General features: G+C 39.6%; 1 protein-coding gene across 1 annotated transcript; it reads right to left on the bottom strand.

Annotated features, from left to right (window-relative positions):
* Window positions 1-944: 944 nt before the first annotated feature.
* lim2.1 (lens intrinsic membrane protein 2.1) lies at window positions 945-3671 on the bottom strand. The gene is made up of 4 exons (XM_069896085.1): window positions 3497-3671; window positions 1961-2110; window positions 1728-1862; window positions 945-1006 (listed from the first exon to the last, which is right to left on the bottom strand). The coding sequence occupies exons 1-4, from the start codon at window positions 3669-3671 to the stop codon at window positions 945-947; spliced, it is 522 nt and encodes a 173-aa protein (XP_069752186.1).
* Between the last annotated feature and the right edge of the window lie 11652 nt (window positions 3672-15323).

Below are 15323 nucleotides of genomic sequence, written 5' to 3'. Positions count from 1 at the left end.
AGGCAGGTAGGTGGAGATGAGCAAGCTCAATGGGCCTACCCCTGCTCCTGCTCCTATTTCTTATGTTCTTACATTTGTGAATCAAGGCTAAGGTGAATCATCCAAACATCCCACCATTGTTGTTTGAGAATTCAAATTGCATTTTAAACAAATTCATTAAAAGTGACAATGAAGCTGTTAAAGTATTGGGTTTATTGATGTTATTTAGGGAATTAAACCTGCTTTCCTTATCTTTTTTTGATCTATAGTTTTTATAATTTTTTTTTAAAGTTAGTAATACAAGCCCTGCCCATCGAAAAGCCCATATTGCCCAAACACATCCATAGTTTATCAGTGACTCCAGTCAGACAGGAACTGTTAACTTCCCCTGAAGTGGCTTTGCAAGACACACAATTGTGTCGAAGCATTTAGCCACCCTTTTAGAGCAACTGGAATGAGCAATAAATGTTCGCTTTAACAATGTATCACCAAGCTTAAAATGAATGCAATTTAAAAAAAAACCCTCGTCAAACATTAATGAACAACAATGCAGTGTAAGTTTAGGTTTGCTTCATGTTAGTAAATATTCAAGGAATCTTTATTAAATAGCATCAGGTTTTGAATTCAATTTAGTTTCAGAATATAAACATATTTCCAGTTAAGTCTATACACAACACGAGCACTGATCCTTTATTTAACTAGTTTGTGGGAAAAAAAATCATGCGACATTATTGTAAGTTCTTGAGATCATTTTTTGTCCTTTTGTAACTCAGTTTCACGAATGATGTGACTAGAAGTTCCTGAAGCCAAGTCCTGAAAGCGCAGCTGTAAATTGCCTCAATTTCTATCCACATTTCATTAACTTGTTCTCTAAATAGATAAAATAATGGCACTTCATAACTTGTGAGTCAATGCAAAGTGATGGTCCATTCCTATATCATTCCAATTCCTAAGCTGTAAGGGTACTAACGAGGATTTGAATTTTGTGGGCTCTCATTCAGTCGATAGGCACACATGTAGAAGATACCTGAGAAGAAAAAAGGAGTGATATATTTGAGTTACCAAATCAGCTCAGGAAGACTCAAGGATCAATTTAATCTGACTCAACAGCTTACCAAATTTGAGTCAGAGGCCAAGTAATTATAATGTGTAAACACCAACACTGAATTCATAAGTTTGCCATGACTAATTGAATTCAATGAATTTAAGGGTTAAAAAAATACTGAAAGCAATTGTCGTCATTTCAAAGCATAATGAGTTCATCAGTGTTCACCCTTAAAATTAGCATTATAAGAAGGCTAAATCAGCAATAATATTTATTTTAAAATGGCAGTCTGACAAAATTATTTATCTAATTGTTTCACTATTGAATATGACAGGTACTAAACTGATCATACACATTAGGAGGGCAACAGCATCAATTTTTATTAACCTAATTTATCTCTGCTGGCTCGGCTCATCTTAGCCCCTCTACGCCTGGGAGAGAAAGATCATCCAGTTCCTGGTCCTAATTACTCTCTAATCATGTGTATGTATGTGTTTGTCTGCATTGATTAGAAGATGGTTAGAAGCATCCGCGATAGTCCTCCCTGGTGAAATAATTTGACGGCATCCCCCATTGCCATCCATGCACAAAAAGCCATGCTTTTGCAGACTTAACAAACAATTATACACCATAATGTTTGGGTGTGCAATGCGCACTTTTTCAATCGATTGAAGTGTCCATTGTATAGTGAAAAATATTTTACCTGCAAAGAAAGTGAGCACCACAGCCACCCATCCTATGATATAGGACCAGGAGAAGCGCCAGTTGCCATAACGCTTCCCATAATAGTTTATTGTGACAGCTGTATAAATAGCCATGGCCAGCAACACAAATAAACCTGTAAAACATAAAGTGCAGAACTCTAGCAATAAAAATGAGTGCTTTTTGGGAAAAAAAGTCAGTGGTTTTATGATTGAAATCACTTTCCATACTTACATGAAATAAAGTACAAGATTCCTGCAGCAAAAGTTCGATCAAATTTGGTAAAGGAAGAGTAGTGCATGAATGCCATGAAGCCAATAATAATGCCAAAGAAACATGCCAATAAGGAGAGGATCATGAACACACGAGTGGCATCCCAGTAAGCTAGAATAGCATGAGAACAAATTGTCATTATACACCAGCAAAAAGGCAATTTAATTTCTTCTCTAACTTACGGGGAAAGAGAATAAAGGCAAATGAGAAATAAGGTATTTCATTCCCATTTTGGTTTCAAATAAATTCAGCTGTTGCCTCTTCCTCACTTAAGTGTGTGAGATCAAGACCTTTGCTATTGAGACCATAAAACTTACCATGTGGATACTATTGTGTGCCTCTCCCTAGATAGACAGTGTCAACAAAACATTCCTGTTAATGCCCATGCATCAATTTATTACATTTATGCTGATAAAAATATAAGAGTCCTTGACTGCACCAAACACCACTGCAGAAAATGTGACGGTTTAATCCAGGCTATCAGCAGAACGCGGTAAGGATTTACAAGTGATTTATTTATAAGGAATTTATATTTAATGTGGAGAAATTTTAGTTTATTATCATCAATTTATTAATGTATACTTTTATAATATGCAGACGAATGTAACTTGTAAGGTGAATCATTTATATCCTTATTAAATCTTTGCTGGATATACAGTATATATAATATGACCTGTTGGTTATTCCAGTTGGTACAATTGACTGGAGGCTTTTTTTCATGCTTCCTTTATGACACAGAAGAAGGCAATTTGAACCATTCAGTCTATATCAGCACATATAATGCAAGTCCCCACTGTAACCTGTTCTCTGACTCATGGTCAGATTTTTCTGGTTCCCATTTACATCAGAGGAAATTTACAGTAACAAATTAGTCTGAAATCAGCAGGTGGCCATAAACCGGTGCATCAGGGGAAATTCATGTGGCCACAAAGAGAATATTCAAACTTCATATAGAGAGCATCCAAAGTGAATAATTTTATTCCATTGACAATGGACATTGAAGCATTTCTCAGAACATACTCTTTTTTAGAAAACTATTTGAAAGTCAAAAGGTAGTCCATTATTCAGTGAGGACTGTGCAGAAATTGCAAATAACATGCCCTAAGGCAAGAAGTACTGAATAAATATACAGTATATTATCCAAGTGGGGAAATTATTTTGGGTGGTACCATTTTGACATTCAAAATATTACCTGAGAAACTCCTGTCATAAATTTGCTTTATTACCGCATTTCTTTTCATAGAAAATAAACCATAATTGTTTGTAACTTGAATGATTTAATTTGCCAGATGATATCCTGCGATATTTGTTGATGAGGTCAATATATCCTGAACTACTGCCTCATCTGTGATCAGTTCACTCAGCAGAACCAGGACCTGAAATGAAGAATGATTTTGGCTTTTGAACCATTAACAAATCACCGTCAAGTCATTTCAAATCATTTAATTCCTTGGCTGTTCTATTAAGAATTGTACCTGCACCTTGATCTGATCTTACCAACACTGTCAGTATGCAGGTAGCATTTTCCTGGCACACAGTATCTCCATAGGCCCTGGTGCATAAAACTTCCAGATCGGCGATACTGCATCCAGTAATCGGTTGCCGTGGAAACAACAAGTAGGATGTTGCCTACACCAGCACAGAACAAACCGCCTCCCATAAAACTGTACATTTTCTTGCAGATACAATCTGTAGAACGCATAAAGAAGGTGCAAGTTATTATTCAATGTAGATATCTTGATCTCCTACATTCATCAACAAATCTATTCGTAAAACTTTGTGCTCAGTGCAATACACCAAACTGCTGGAGAAACTCAGCAGGACGTGCAGCATCCATTTGAAGAAAGGCAATCAATCTTTTGGCCCTGAGCCCTTCATCAGGAATCCTGCAGTTTTGTGTATTGTACTCGACTCCAGCTTCTGAAGATTTTCTAGTTTCATGTACTCAATGGAATAATGTATTACAAATTGCTTCAGATTATATAGAATATTTTCTTCATTTCCTCATTTCTTGACGGTTGGACTTGCAAGTGTCAACTGCTAACATGGGGGATGTTTTCTGTGATTTTCAAAGAATAGATTGGCCTTAGAATTCCTGTGGCTGATTGCGATCACAAGTATGGCAGAAATTCTGTTCTGGGGATGTTGGCTAATTACCCCAACCAGCATGTCCACAACTCATTCTGAACCAGCACTGGAACCTAGAGCTCTTCCAAACTTCTTTGGCAGATGGGTGACCATGGGATGGATTAAGGAAGACCTCCTCCTGACTTTTACTCATTTGCCTTTTCACCTTTGAGGTTTCAACTGAAACGTCATGGAAGAATGAAGGGAATATTGTTATTTAGGTAGCATCCTTGATACAGCTAAAGGAATGCACAAAATCTTTAATGTCCTTCCCTATGGAAATTTAATGGAATTTCAAAATGTAAGCATTCAAATTGTTGCAATCATATTTCAGAATCAGAATCAGATTTTCTTGTCATGAACAAGTCTTGAAATACGATATTTTGCAGTAGCATCACATTGCAAACATTCATATAATAACCATCTTACAACATAACTATAAATAAAAATATTGGTGGATGAAAAGTAAGGCAGTATCTGATTATTCAGGAATCTGATGGCAGTAGAGAAGAAGTTGTCCTTGTACTTAATGCTCACATAGGATCTTTGGTAGATTAATTCCTCTTTAATCAATCTTTCCACAGCTCTGTAATTTTTTTCTCCTAAAATATTTATTCAATGCTCTTGCCTTTATTTCTTATATTTTCCCAAATCATAACAACTTAGTGTGGAAAATTAACCACCATTGTGTCCTTCCTGCTTAATTTGCTAATCAATTAATATGTTTTCTATTCACTTTTTTATTGCGTCTCAGGAAAGGAGTCCATCATCTTCCCAAAGCTTTTGCTCCAATGTCCTCCCTCTTAGGATTCTTAATTTGTTTTGGCATTTTATATTCTCTCACACTTGATTACATCACATTCTTGGTTTAACAATTCTGAAGGTCCTCTCTTATTTAATGATGTCCTGCTTGACAATTTAGACAATAAATACACATACTGCATCTTCCCTGTTTTAGTAATTTAAATTTGTTTGCCCAATTGATAACAAAAATAACAGAAATACACTGATAACATTTAAAATCCTAAATATAAAACATATTATTGAGGATATCTATGTAATGCACAGAGCAAATTCAAAGCTCTTTGATGAATGAATTGACTCACAAAAAGAAATTTCTGATTCATCCAGTATATCAAAGATCAGTCAAAATAATTTTGAATTTGACTTAACCTACTAGAATGAAGGCATATCTATTAGATTCAAGCAGCAGATTTTTAGTTTGTCTTGGGCATCATGTTCACCACAGACACATGTTAAAGTTAGCTGACACATCCAGATTTAAACCCTTCTCTCTGCTGTTCAAATAATTTGCCCGAGTAAAGAAAAAAATAAAAAGCAGTATAGTTTTTGTCATATACTGAATTGGAAAATGCACGAAAATCTCCTACCTGTAGCTCTTCCACTTGCGTTGATCCAAACTCTGTTACAAATCTGTCACAGCACAACTCGATACCGCAAACCCAGTGCGGGAATGGGGAGGGAGGGATTTGCAGAGTTACTCCTCAGCAGAACTTTGTCAGTGAAGCTAGAAAAATAAACATAGAGAAATGCAGCACATGGAACAATTGTGCTCACTACAATAGCTACATAAAACAGACGATTAGCTAGAGCCACATGTATAAAGGTAGGAATTTGCTGAATACACATTGCCATTGAGTATTTGTGTTGTGTGCATTAAAGAAATGGATGATGGGTGCAATTTTTCCATTCAAAAAGATCATGGTCCATTTGCAGATAAAATTCAATATATGCTTTGGAAATAATGCTTGTGATGCCATTTTGTAATATCGTGCGAAACTAAGGCAATCAATACATTAGCTTTTTGGTCTGAATCTAAGAAATGTCGCTCTCCATTGACCATGTAGACAATGCTCCATGATGACTAACTTAGGCCTATGAGATAGATTCCCTCATTTCTGTTTTTGGGAATCTGTGCCAACCAACAACTGTGATGGCATCAAAAAGGCCCAGGAGCCAATTAGATGGAAGTATTTTCATGATCTACACCTGCAAGGATGTATATTTAAAAAAAAAACTATATTTAACTATTTAAACATTTTACATCAAGTGTAATTCACATTAGAATGAGTGATTAAGGTAAGTAATGGAAATATTATAAATTACTTTCAAAATTATTTTAAACATAGACATTTGAAATATTAACGGCACCACCTTTACATGTGTCAAAAGTGTTGTTTAGAATGTGATACAACACCAGTGCTAATATTATCTTTAATCTGTCCCCAACATAAGATATTATAGTTTCTACAAGGTGGCAGATGGTTAGTGCTCCAATCAAAATGCAAAGGAATGATCATTTGTTTCCCCACACAAACTTTATTTCTGATGAGCCTGGGGGGAAAATGTAATTACAAACCTGCTTAAATAAATGGATCTCTCTTTCAATGAAATTTAGAGAAATAAAGTGATTGGTGAACCTTATTTTAACTGCTCGCTGATTCACTAAATGAGTGTGAAATAACGTACTCTCGATAATGTGGGTGACATGGTTTGTGTAGTGCTTAGCGCAACACTTACAGTGCCAGCGTTTGGGACGGGGGGGGGGGGGTCGAATCCCACGCTGTCTGTAAAGAATTCATATGTTCTTCCTGTGTCAGCATGAGTTTCTCACCATTCAAAAACGTATCGGGGGTTGTAGGTTAATTTGGTGTAAACGGGCAGCATGGACTCGTGGGCCAAACGGGTCTGTTACTGCATTGTCAATTTAAATTTAAGCAACATGAAATTCTCATATTTCATTTGGCTTTGGTCCCCTTCAGACTCTGTTCAAAGTTTACGGGCCCCCTTCCCTGTGAAGCAGTCAAGTTTAGTTGGTTTCTTCTGTACTTCTCTCCTCAAAGACATTAAAATATTTATGATACATGAGGTGAAAAGAAAACCAGGCTTTTACTTAAATGTGCTGTGGCCTCCATGGGTGCCTCTATAGCACCCAGATTGAGAATGGCTGCTCCAGATATTGGGAGTTTATTAAATGCCAATACTTTACTAATTCAATATCTGAATTTTTAATTGTAAATATTGTGTAACACAATATTTCTTTGTATCTGCACCCAGGCACACGCTACCTCTCACTCATAGCTTGGCTTCGCAATCAAAGATTTAGGAAGGATTGTAGACATGGGCATGCATTTTTGTCTGCACAATAGATTTTTTAGGTGGAGTGGAGTGGATTGTGTGCAGTACTGGCCCAACCCTTTACATCTGGGGTTTATCTGAGATGGTGACTGCCAAGTCCTTGGGTCATAGGTCAGTGACCTTCTCCTAGATGGATGGCCTGACAAGACTAATGGGTCCTATCTCCCCAGGCATGAAATCAGTTTTCCTTCTCTTAGGCTGGTTGCCAACCAAGGCCAATGAGCTCAGCCTACCCATCCAGTTATACTGCTGGACACTCAGTCATGCCATGATGTAGCAAACTCAGTGAAAAGGTGTTACAACGGATGGTGTAATATAGGAGAGGCCAATTGCAGTGACCTCCTGGCTTGCAAGACAGACAGTGGACCTACAGCGATCATTACACCAAGAAAGGAGAGGCAATGTATTACACGTGCGCTTTCCTGGGTGAGCAGGACATCAAGCCCAGACCTCACCTGCCCCCTAATTAGAATGTATATTTACACATGCAGTTTACGTTTAATTTATCCATTTGATATTATAAGCAGGTAGAAAAATAGTTATTGAATTTAATTTGGGAATTAAACTTAATTTAAGGATTGCACACTGTAGGTACTTAGTTTGCAAATGTTCCATAAATTGTGCAGATTCAAGGGCAAATTTACTTGAAGAGTACATCTAAAAGCCATAAAGATATATAATAATTCTGTAAATAAGCAGCAAATTGAACAAATCATGTGGAGTTTGGCATGTTTTGATAACATCCTCAGTAATTGGGCACAGATGTCCTTGTCCCTTATTTCAGTAAAGACACAAATGGTTACTAATTGTGAGCTGAATAGACATGGAGATGAGGCAGGGACGAAAGAGGCTGCATATATTAGAATCTGAACAATAAAACTACATGCTAAATGCAGTTGATTCCTACTGAGGCTGCAGTTCCATTGAAAGGAGCTGGTATTACTCACTAGAAAATATCAATTACTGTTACACAAAGACAAAAAGGATTTGCAAACACCATATAAAACAGAAACAGATAATCTGTGCAGTATTACATAATGCAAATAAACTTGTTTTGTGCCAGTAAATCACATATGTGGAGGAAAAGGAGAGGCATATTTCTTTAGTTGTGAATATCAACTTGTGATCCAGGTGCAGAGTCCAGGACAACAGTAATTCTCAGTAGAATTGCTCCCTTATGAAAAAAACTGCCTGTCTTGAACTTACTATTGAGAACCATGGTTATGTTATCAACCTGACTTTCTTTAAAGTTCCCTTTCTCAATATAATAAAAAGCTATGTACAATATAGCAAATTTAGGATAATGCAGTTATGTGAGGAATTATAAATGTTGTTCCAGGATCTCATGAACTGAGTTAAAAATGAAACATACACAATTCTTCACATAAAATGATGAATTTAGACATGCATATGGTCCATCCAATGGTTGTATGCTGATTTTATATATGTGAGATCAAAAGGAATGTAGACATTCAATGCTGTGACCATGGAAAACTGATTGTACCATTAATGTATTATTTTTCCATTAGGAAGGATTAATTCTTATCTTTGTGTAAATTCAGAGGTTACAGTCATGCAGAGAAATGGAACAAGCTTTTCCTCAATTCTGGAGCCATTCTTCCAGTCCTTGAAGTTATTATCAATAGTCAATCTCTCTAAACTCAACAGTTGGCAATGCTAGCTAACAGAGTGAAAGGGAACGCTCTAGGTAGTTTTCTGTCGTGAATTTGCAAAGCCAGAAGGACTGGAGAAATCAAGAACAATTGAATGATCAAATCAATATATCATACTCAGTCATTACAATAATTTCAATGAAAAAGACCGTGCTGTTTTGCAATTTTAAAACATGGGCAATATGTGAAAAGATGCAATATGGACTTGGCTGTTTGGGTGAGAAGGAAACAAGAGGACGCTATGTGCTGTGAATATGCTTTCGGCTGTGACAGTGAGAACACATTACTTTGAACATTTCTGGTTTGGTGTGACGATTTAATTCATCAATCTCACTATAAATTTAGCATTGAAAGCTGCATGAAATTGCCTCCTTACATTTCACTCTAATATTGATAAATCATGGGCTTCATTTTATTTTTGTATTCCAGAACATTTGAGCAGTTTTCTTCTGACGATGCCAAAAGATCTTGTCATTTCTGTGAATTGCCAATCACTTTAATGAATTTCCCATTCTTTCTCACATTCCTATTCATTGCATTTGAGCTTTAGCAACATATTGAACATTTTAATAGTTTAATAATTTTAATTTTAATAGTTTAATAATAACTATGAAAGAACTTATTCAGCCACCTCAACCCTATTCCCTGCTTTTGCTTCAATGATTTTAGTTTAGAAAATATTTATCTGCACATTTAACCAAGTCTTCTGGAGTAATTTTTTTCCAGAATGTTAAACCATTTATCATTCAATGTATGAACACAACAAACAGAAACAGCACTGTGGTGGTACACCACCAGCCTACTGCAGGGGGCAACCTCTGTACCTGGAGGAGTGTAAGGGGACAAGACATCACCTGGCCAGCTGTCAATCAGTTGACCTGAATGGATCAAGCCCAACCCGGTTGGGTGTCAATCACTCTCCGGGTTATAAGCCTGCGCCAGCCTCCAGAAGTCTCACTTAGAGTTACTGCAGCTACAGCCAGCCAGGCTCTGTGGAAGTCTTTGTGGATTAAAGCCTGTTGTAAAGTCTTTACCTTGTGTGTATCTGATTCTGGCTAACAGCGCACCACAAGTAGTAAGCCATGGGCCCATCGAATGTGCTCCATCATTCAATAAGATCATGGGTGATATCCACTTACTGCTGGTTCATAGAACCATAAAACATTACAGCACAGAAACAGGCTCTTCGGCCCTTCTAGACTGTGCCAAACTACCTTGTCTCACTGATCTCCACCCAATTCATGTCCCTCCATACCTCTCCCATCAATGTACCTGTCCAAATTTTTCTTAAATGCTAAAATTGTGCCTGCATTCACCAATTCAGCTGGCAACTCATTCCACTCTCTGTGTGAAGAAATTCCCCCTTATGTTCCCCATAAACCACTCTCCTTTCACCTTTAACCCATGTTCTATGGATGGAATCTCACCTAAACTCCGTGAAAAAGCCTACTTGCATTTATTTCTCTCAGGAGAAACTCAGCAGGTCAAGGGGGGTCTGGGAGAAACTCAGCAGGTCAAGCGAGGTCCGGGAGAAACTCAGCAGGTCAAGGGGGGTCCGGGAGAAACTCAGCAGGTCAAAGGGGGATCCGGGAGAAACTCAGCAGGTCAAGGGAGGTCCGGGAGAAACTCAGCAGGTCAAGGGGGGTCCGGGAGAAACTCAGCAGGTCAAGGGGGGTCCGGCAGAAACTCAACAGGTCAAGGGGGTTCCGGGAGAAACTCAGCAGGTCAAGGGGGGTCCGGCAGAAACTTAGGGGGGGCCTGACCTCGCCAGGACCATTGCCCACTCCCCCTCCCTGCCGCAGGCCAACCCACGACTCACGGTGATGGGGCCGCTGATCCGCCGAGATGCCGCCCTGCAGCGAGAGCCGATGCCCCCGCACTGTCGTTGTCCAACCCGATCGCCCGCAAATCCCGCCCTCCCGCACACAGGCCTGAGTAAGGATTATGAACTTTAATCTCAGGATAAAACGATCTTCCAATAGTTTCATGTCACAGTGATAAATATATTCCTGGTTAAAAATGGTCATGCACCTGGATACAAGCTCATTAGACATAAAATTTGAAAAGTGTGTAAATCAAAGGATATCTGTACCAATGGAAAAAGGGCATGGCAAATAACCCTGCTAGAGTTCATGCCCACAATCAGTCACCCATTTGGTTGTTTCAGGAATCATGTTATTCTCCCACATTCTCAATAGCCCTCAGATTTTACTATTCGACAGCACACTAGCAACATTTGACAAATCCTCTATAGAGAAATATTATTTATTGAATATTTTATTTCTCATTTGTTAATGCTTCTGGAAAGAGTTTATCCAAAACTATTATTAAACATTTATTTTAATAAGAAAAAGTTTAACATTACATATGTTGAAAGAAGAGAAAACATGCAGATGTTGTTGAAAATTTTCAATAAATATTTAGTTCGGCCCTCGACTTAGTCCAAGTTTTTAATTTTGGCCCTCCGTGAATTTGAGTTTGACACCCCTGCTCTAAAGCGATCATAATTTTGAATACCTCTATCAAATCTCATTTCATTCTTCTACACTCCAGGAAATAACAGTTAATTCCCCAACTATTCATAAATTTAATGAGGCTGTCTCTATTGCTTAATTCATGGCAGAGAATTTCATCAATTCACTATTCTCCAGAGGAAATAAATTCACTGGTTTTAGTTTTATCTATTCTCTTCATAATTTCCTATAAAATTCTATCCCTCCCCCTTTTCTACTAAACTCCAATAAATATAATCCCAGACTACTCAAACTGTTATCATAACCTTATGCCCTAATTTCCAGAATTAACCTGGTGAATGTCCTCTGCCCTACCTCCAAAGTCAGTGCAGTAAATTGCCCGGTATCCACCACTTACGGGGATTGGTAGATGCCAGATATGCAGATTTTCTGGTTACCTGAGACACACTCTTACAATGCCTAACTAATACACCTGCAGTAAGAATACACAGTTTAAAAGACAAAAAGTCTGTGAAAAATTTTAAGTAATATAAAAAATATCAGTATTGTCGTCCTTAATTATCTAAGGTTCACTTTAATCAGGAAATTCCTGTAACTTGCAAAATTTAAATTTATGTTTGAACCCCGCTTGCTGGCACTGTAACAATGTTCAGTAACTGCTTCGTTAACTGTGCTGTCATCATAATGAACCTCACCTTCTCCAAATTTACAGGTAAAGCTTTACTAATGTACAATAATATATTAATAAAGATAAAAATTCTTACTCGGCAGGGATAGGGAGACACTTCGGGAGAGACACATCAGCGGTGAGTGGCATCAGGCAGCTCTTCACCCTGGGTGATACCATTTTATTCCAACACACAATATTCAAACATTATTCAAACAGCTGCTGTGGGTGGGGCACTGCTGGAGCGCTCCGCTGGCTGAATGATTGCTTCCATCTTCACCAAGTTTGGTTGTGCATTGCTTTGGAGAACATTCAATTCTTATTTATTTTAATTGATCTATTTGCACAACGCAAGCACACCTCACGGATGCGTGCTTAGTCCACTATCTGCTCACTCTACACCCATGACTGTGTGGTCAGGCACAATTCAAATGCAATCTGCAAATTTGCCTACGAAATCACACTTGTCAGCAGAATCACAGATGGCAATGAAGAAGGGTACATGAGGGAGATAGATCAGATAGTTGAGTGGTGTCACAATGTTAGCAAAACCAAGGAGATGATTGTGGACTTCAGGAGGAAATCAGAGGAACACGGCCTAGTCCTCCTCGAGGGCTCAGTAGATAGTCAAAAACCTCAAATTCCTGGGTGTCAACATCTCCAAGGTTCTCTCCTTGAGCTTCCATGTTGATGCAATCATGAAGAAGGTTCACCAATGGCTATATATTGTGAGGAGTTCGAGGAAATATGATCTGTCACCAAAGACTCTCGAAAACTTCTATAGATCTACCATCTTTGTTACATCACTGTCTGGTACAGAGGTGCCGATGCTCAGGACAGAAATAAATTCCAGAATGGCCTGCGACATCACGGGCACCAGTCTTCACTCCATCAAGCACATTTACAAGAGGCTGTGTCTTAAGAAAACAGCTTCTATCCTCAAGGACCTCCACCCACTCAGGCCATGCCCTCTTAACTCTGCTCTTCTCTTTGGCTTGGCTTCGCGGAAGAAGATTTATGGAGGGGGTAAAAGTCCACGTCAGCTGCAGGCTCGTTTGTGGCTGACAAGTCCGATGCGGGACAGGCAGACACGGTTGCAGCGGTTGCAGGGGAAAATTGGTTGGTTGGGGTTGGGTGTTGGGTTTTTCCTCCTTTGCCTTTTGTCATTGAGGTGGGCTCTGCGGTCTTCTTCAAAGGAGGTTGCTGCCCGCCAAACTGTGAGGCGCCAAGATGCACAGTTTGAGACGATGTCAGCCCACTGGCGGTGGTCAATGTGGCAGGCACCAAGAGATTTCTTTAGGCAGTCCTTGTACCTTTTCTTTGGTGCACCTCTGTCACGGTGGCCAGTGGAGAGCTCGCCATATAACACGATCTTGGGAAGGCGATGGTCCTCCATTCTGGAGACGTGACCCACCCAGCGCAGCTGGATCTGTCGACCTCTGCCATCTCAAGTACTTCGACGTTAGGGATGAAAGCGCTCCAATGAATGTTGAGGATGGAGCGGAGACAACGCTGGTGGAAGCGTTCTAGGAGCCGTAGGTGATGCTGGTAGAGGACCCATGATTCGGAGCCGAACAGGAATGTGGGTATGACAACGGCTCTGTATACGCTTATCTTTGTGAGGTTTTTCAGTTGGTTGTTTTTCCAGACTCTTTTGTGTAGTCTTCCAAAGGCGCTATTTGCCTTGGCGAGTCTGTTGTCTATCTCATTGTCGATCCTTGCATCTGATGAAATGGTGCAGCCGAGATAGGTAAACTGGTTGACCGTTTTGAGTTTTGTGTGCCCGATGGAGATGTGGGGGGGCTGGTAGTCATGGTGGGGAGCTGGCTGATGGAGGACCTCAGTTTTCTTCAGGCTGACTTCCAGGTCAAACATTTTGGCAGTTTTCGCAAAGCAGGACGTCAAGCGCTGAAGAGCTGGCTCTGAATGGGCAACTAAAGCGGAATTGTCTGAAAAGAGTAGTTCACGGACAAGTTTCTCTTGTGTCTTGGTGTGAGCTTGCAGGCGCCTCAGATTGAAGAGACTGCCATCCGTGCGGTACCGGATGTAAACAGCGTCTTCATTGTTGGGGTCTTTCATGGCTTGGTTCAGCATCATGCTGAAGAAGATTGAAAAGAGGGTTGGTGCGAGAACACAGCCTTGCTTCACGCCATTGTTAATGGAGAAGGGTTCAGAGAGCTCATTGCTGTATCTGACCCGACCTTATTGGTTTTCGTGCAGTTGGATAATCATGTTGAGGAACTTTGGGGGACATCTGATGCGCTCTAGTATTTGCCAAAGCCCTTTCCTGCTCACGGTGTCGAAGGCTTTGGTGAGGTCAACAAAGGTGATGTAGAGTCCTTTGTTTTGTTCTCTGCACTTTTCTTGGAGCTGTCTGAGGGCAAAGACCATGTCAGTAGTTCCTCTGTTTGCGCGAAAGCCGCACTGTGATTCTGGGAGAATATTCTCGGCGACACTAGGTATTATTCTATTTAGTTGAATCCTAGCGAAGATTTTGCCTGCAATGGAGAGCAGCGTGATTCCCCTGTAGTTTGAGCAGTCTGATTTCTCGCCTTTGTTTTTGTACAGGGTGATGATGGTGGCATCACGAAGATCCTGAGGCAGTTTTCCTTGGTCCCAACAAAGCTTGAAAAACTCATGCAGTCTGGCATGCAGAGTTTTGCCGCCAGCCTTCCAGACCTCTGGGGGGGATTCCATCCATACCTGCTGCTTTGCCACTTTTCAGTTGTTCGATTGCCTTATATGTCTCATCCAGGGTGAGGACCTCATCCAGCTCTAGCCTTAGGGGCTGTTGAGGGAGCTGGAGCAGGGCGGAATCTTGGACTGAGTGGTTGGCACTGAAAAGAGATTGGAAGTGTTCTGACCATCGGTTGAGGATGGAGATCTTGTCGCTGAGGAGGACTTTGCCGTCTGAGCTGCGCAGATGGTACAGGAGTCTGAAAACAAGCACTCAGAGGACAGCTTCTTTCCCTCTGCCATCAGATTTCTGAATGAACAATGAACTATAAACATTTTGTCTTTTTCTTTCACTACTTAATTTATTTTGAAATTTGTTTTGTTGAAATGTTTACACTGTGATGTTGCAAAACAACAAATTTCGTGACATTTTCACGATAATAGATTCTGATTCTGATTCTCTTTATTTCCTTGATTTTTTCTGTTCATTGATTGGGTTGCAGATTGCTTAAATTCTGGACACCGGGAACTTTACTGTATATCTTTCT

This window comes from Narcine bancroftii, chromosome 8 (genome assembly GCF_036971445.1).
Source record: "Narcine bancroftii isolate sNarBan1 chromosome 8, sNarBan1.hap1, whole genome shotgun sequence".
Lineage (NCBI taxonomy): Eukaryota > Metazoa > Chordata > Chondrichthyes > Torpediniformes > Narcinidae > Narcine > Narcine bancroftii.
The sequence above is the reverse complement of the archived record's forward strand: the minus strand, read 5'-3'. Positions and strand labels throughout refer to the sequence as shown.

Coding starts and splice junctions, on each gene's coding strand:
- lim2.1 (XM_069896085.1), bottom strand. CDS start 3,671: ATGTACAGTTTTATGGGAGGCGGTTTGTTCTGTGCTGGTGTAGGCAAC. Junction 1,863..1,960: donor AATCTTGTACTTTATTTCAT/GTAAGTATGGAA, acceptor TATGTTTTACAG/GTTTATTTGTGTTGCTGGCC. Junction 1,007..1,727: donor GGTGCTCACTTTCTTTGCAG/GTAAAATATTTT, acceptor TTTTCTTCTCAG/GTATCTTCTACATGTGTGCC.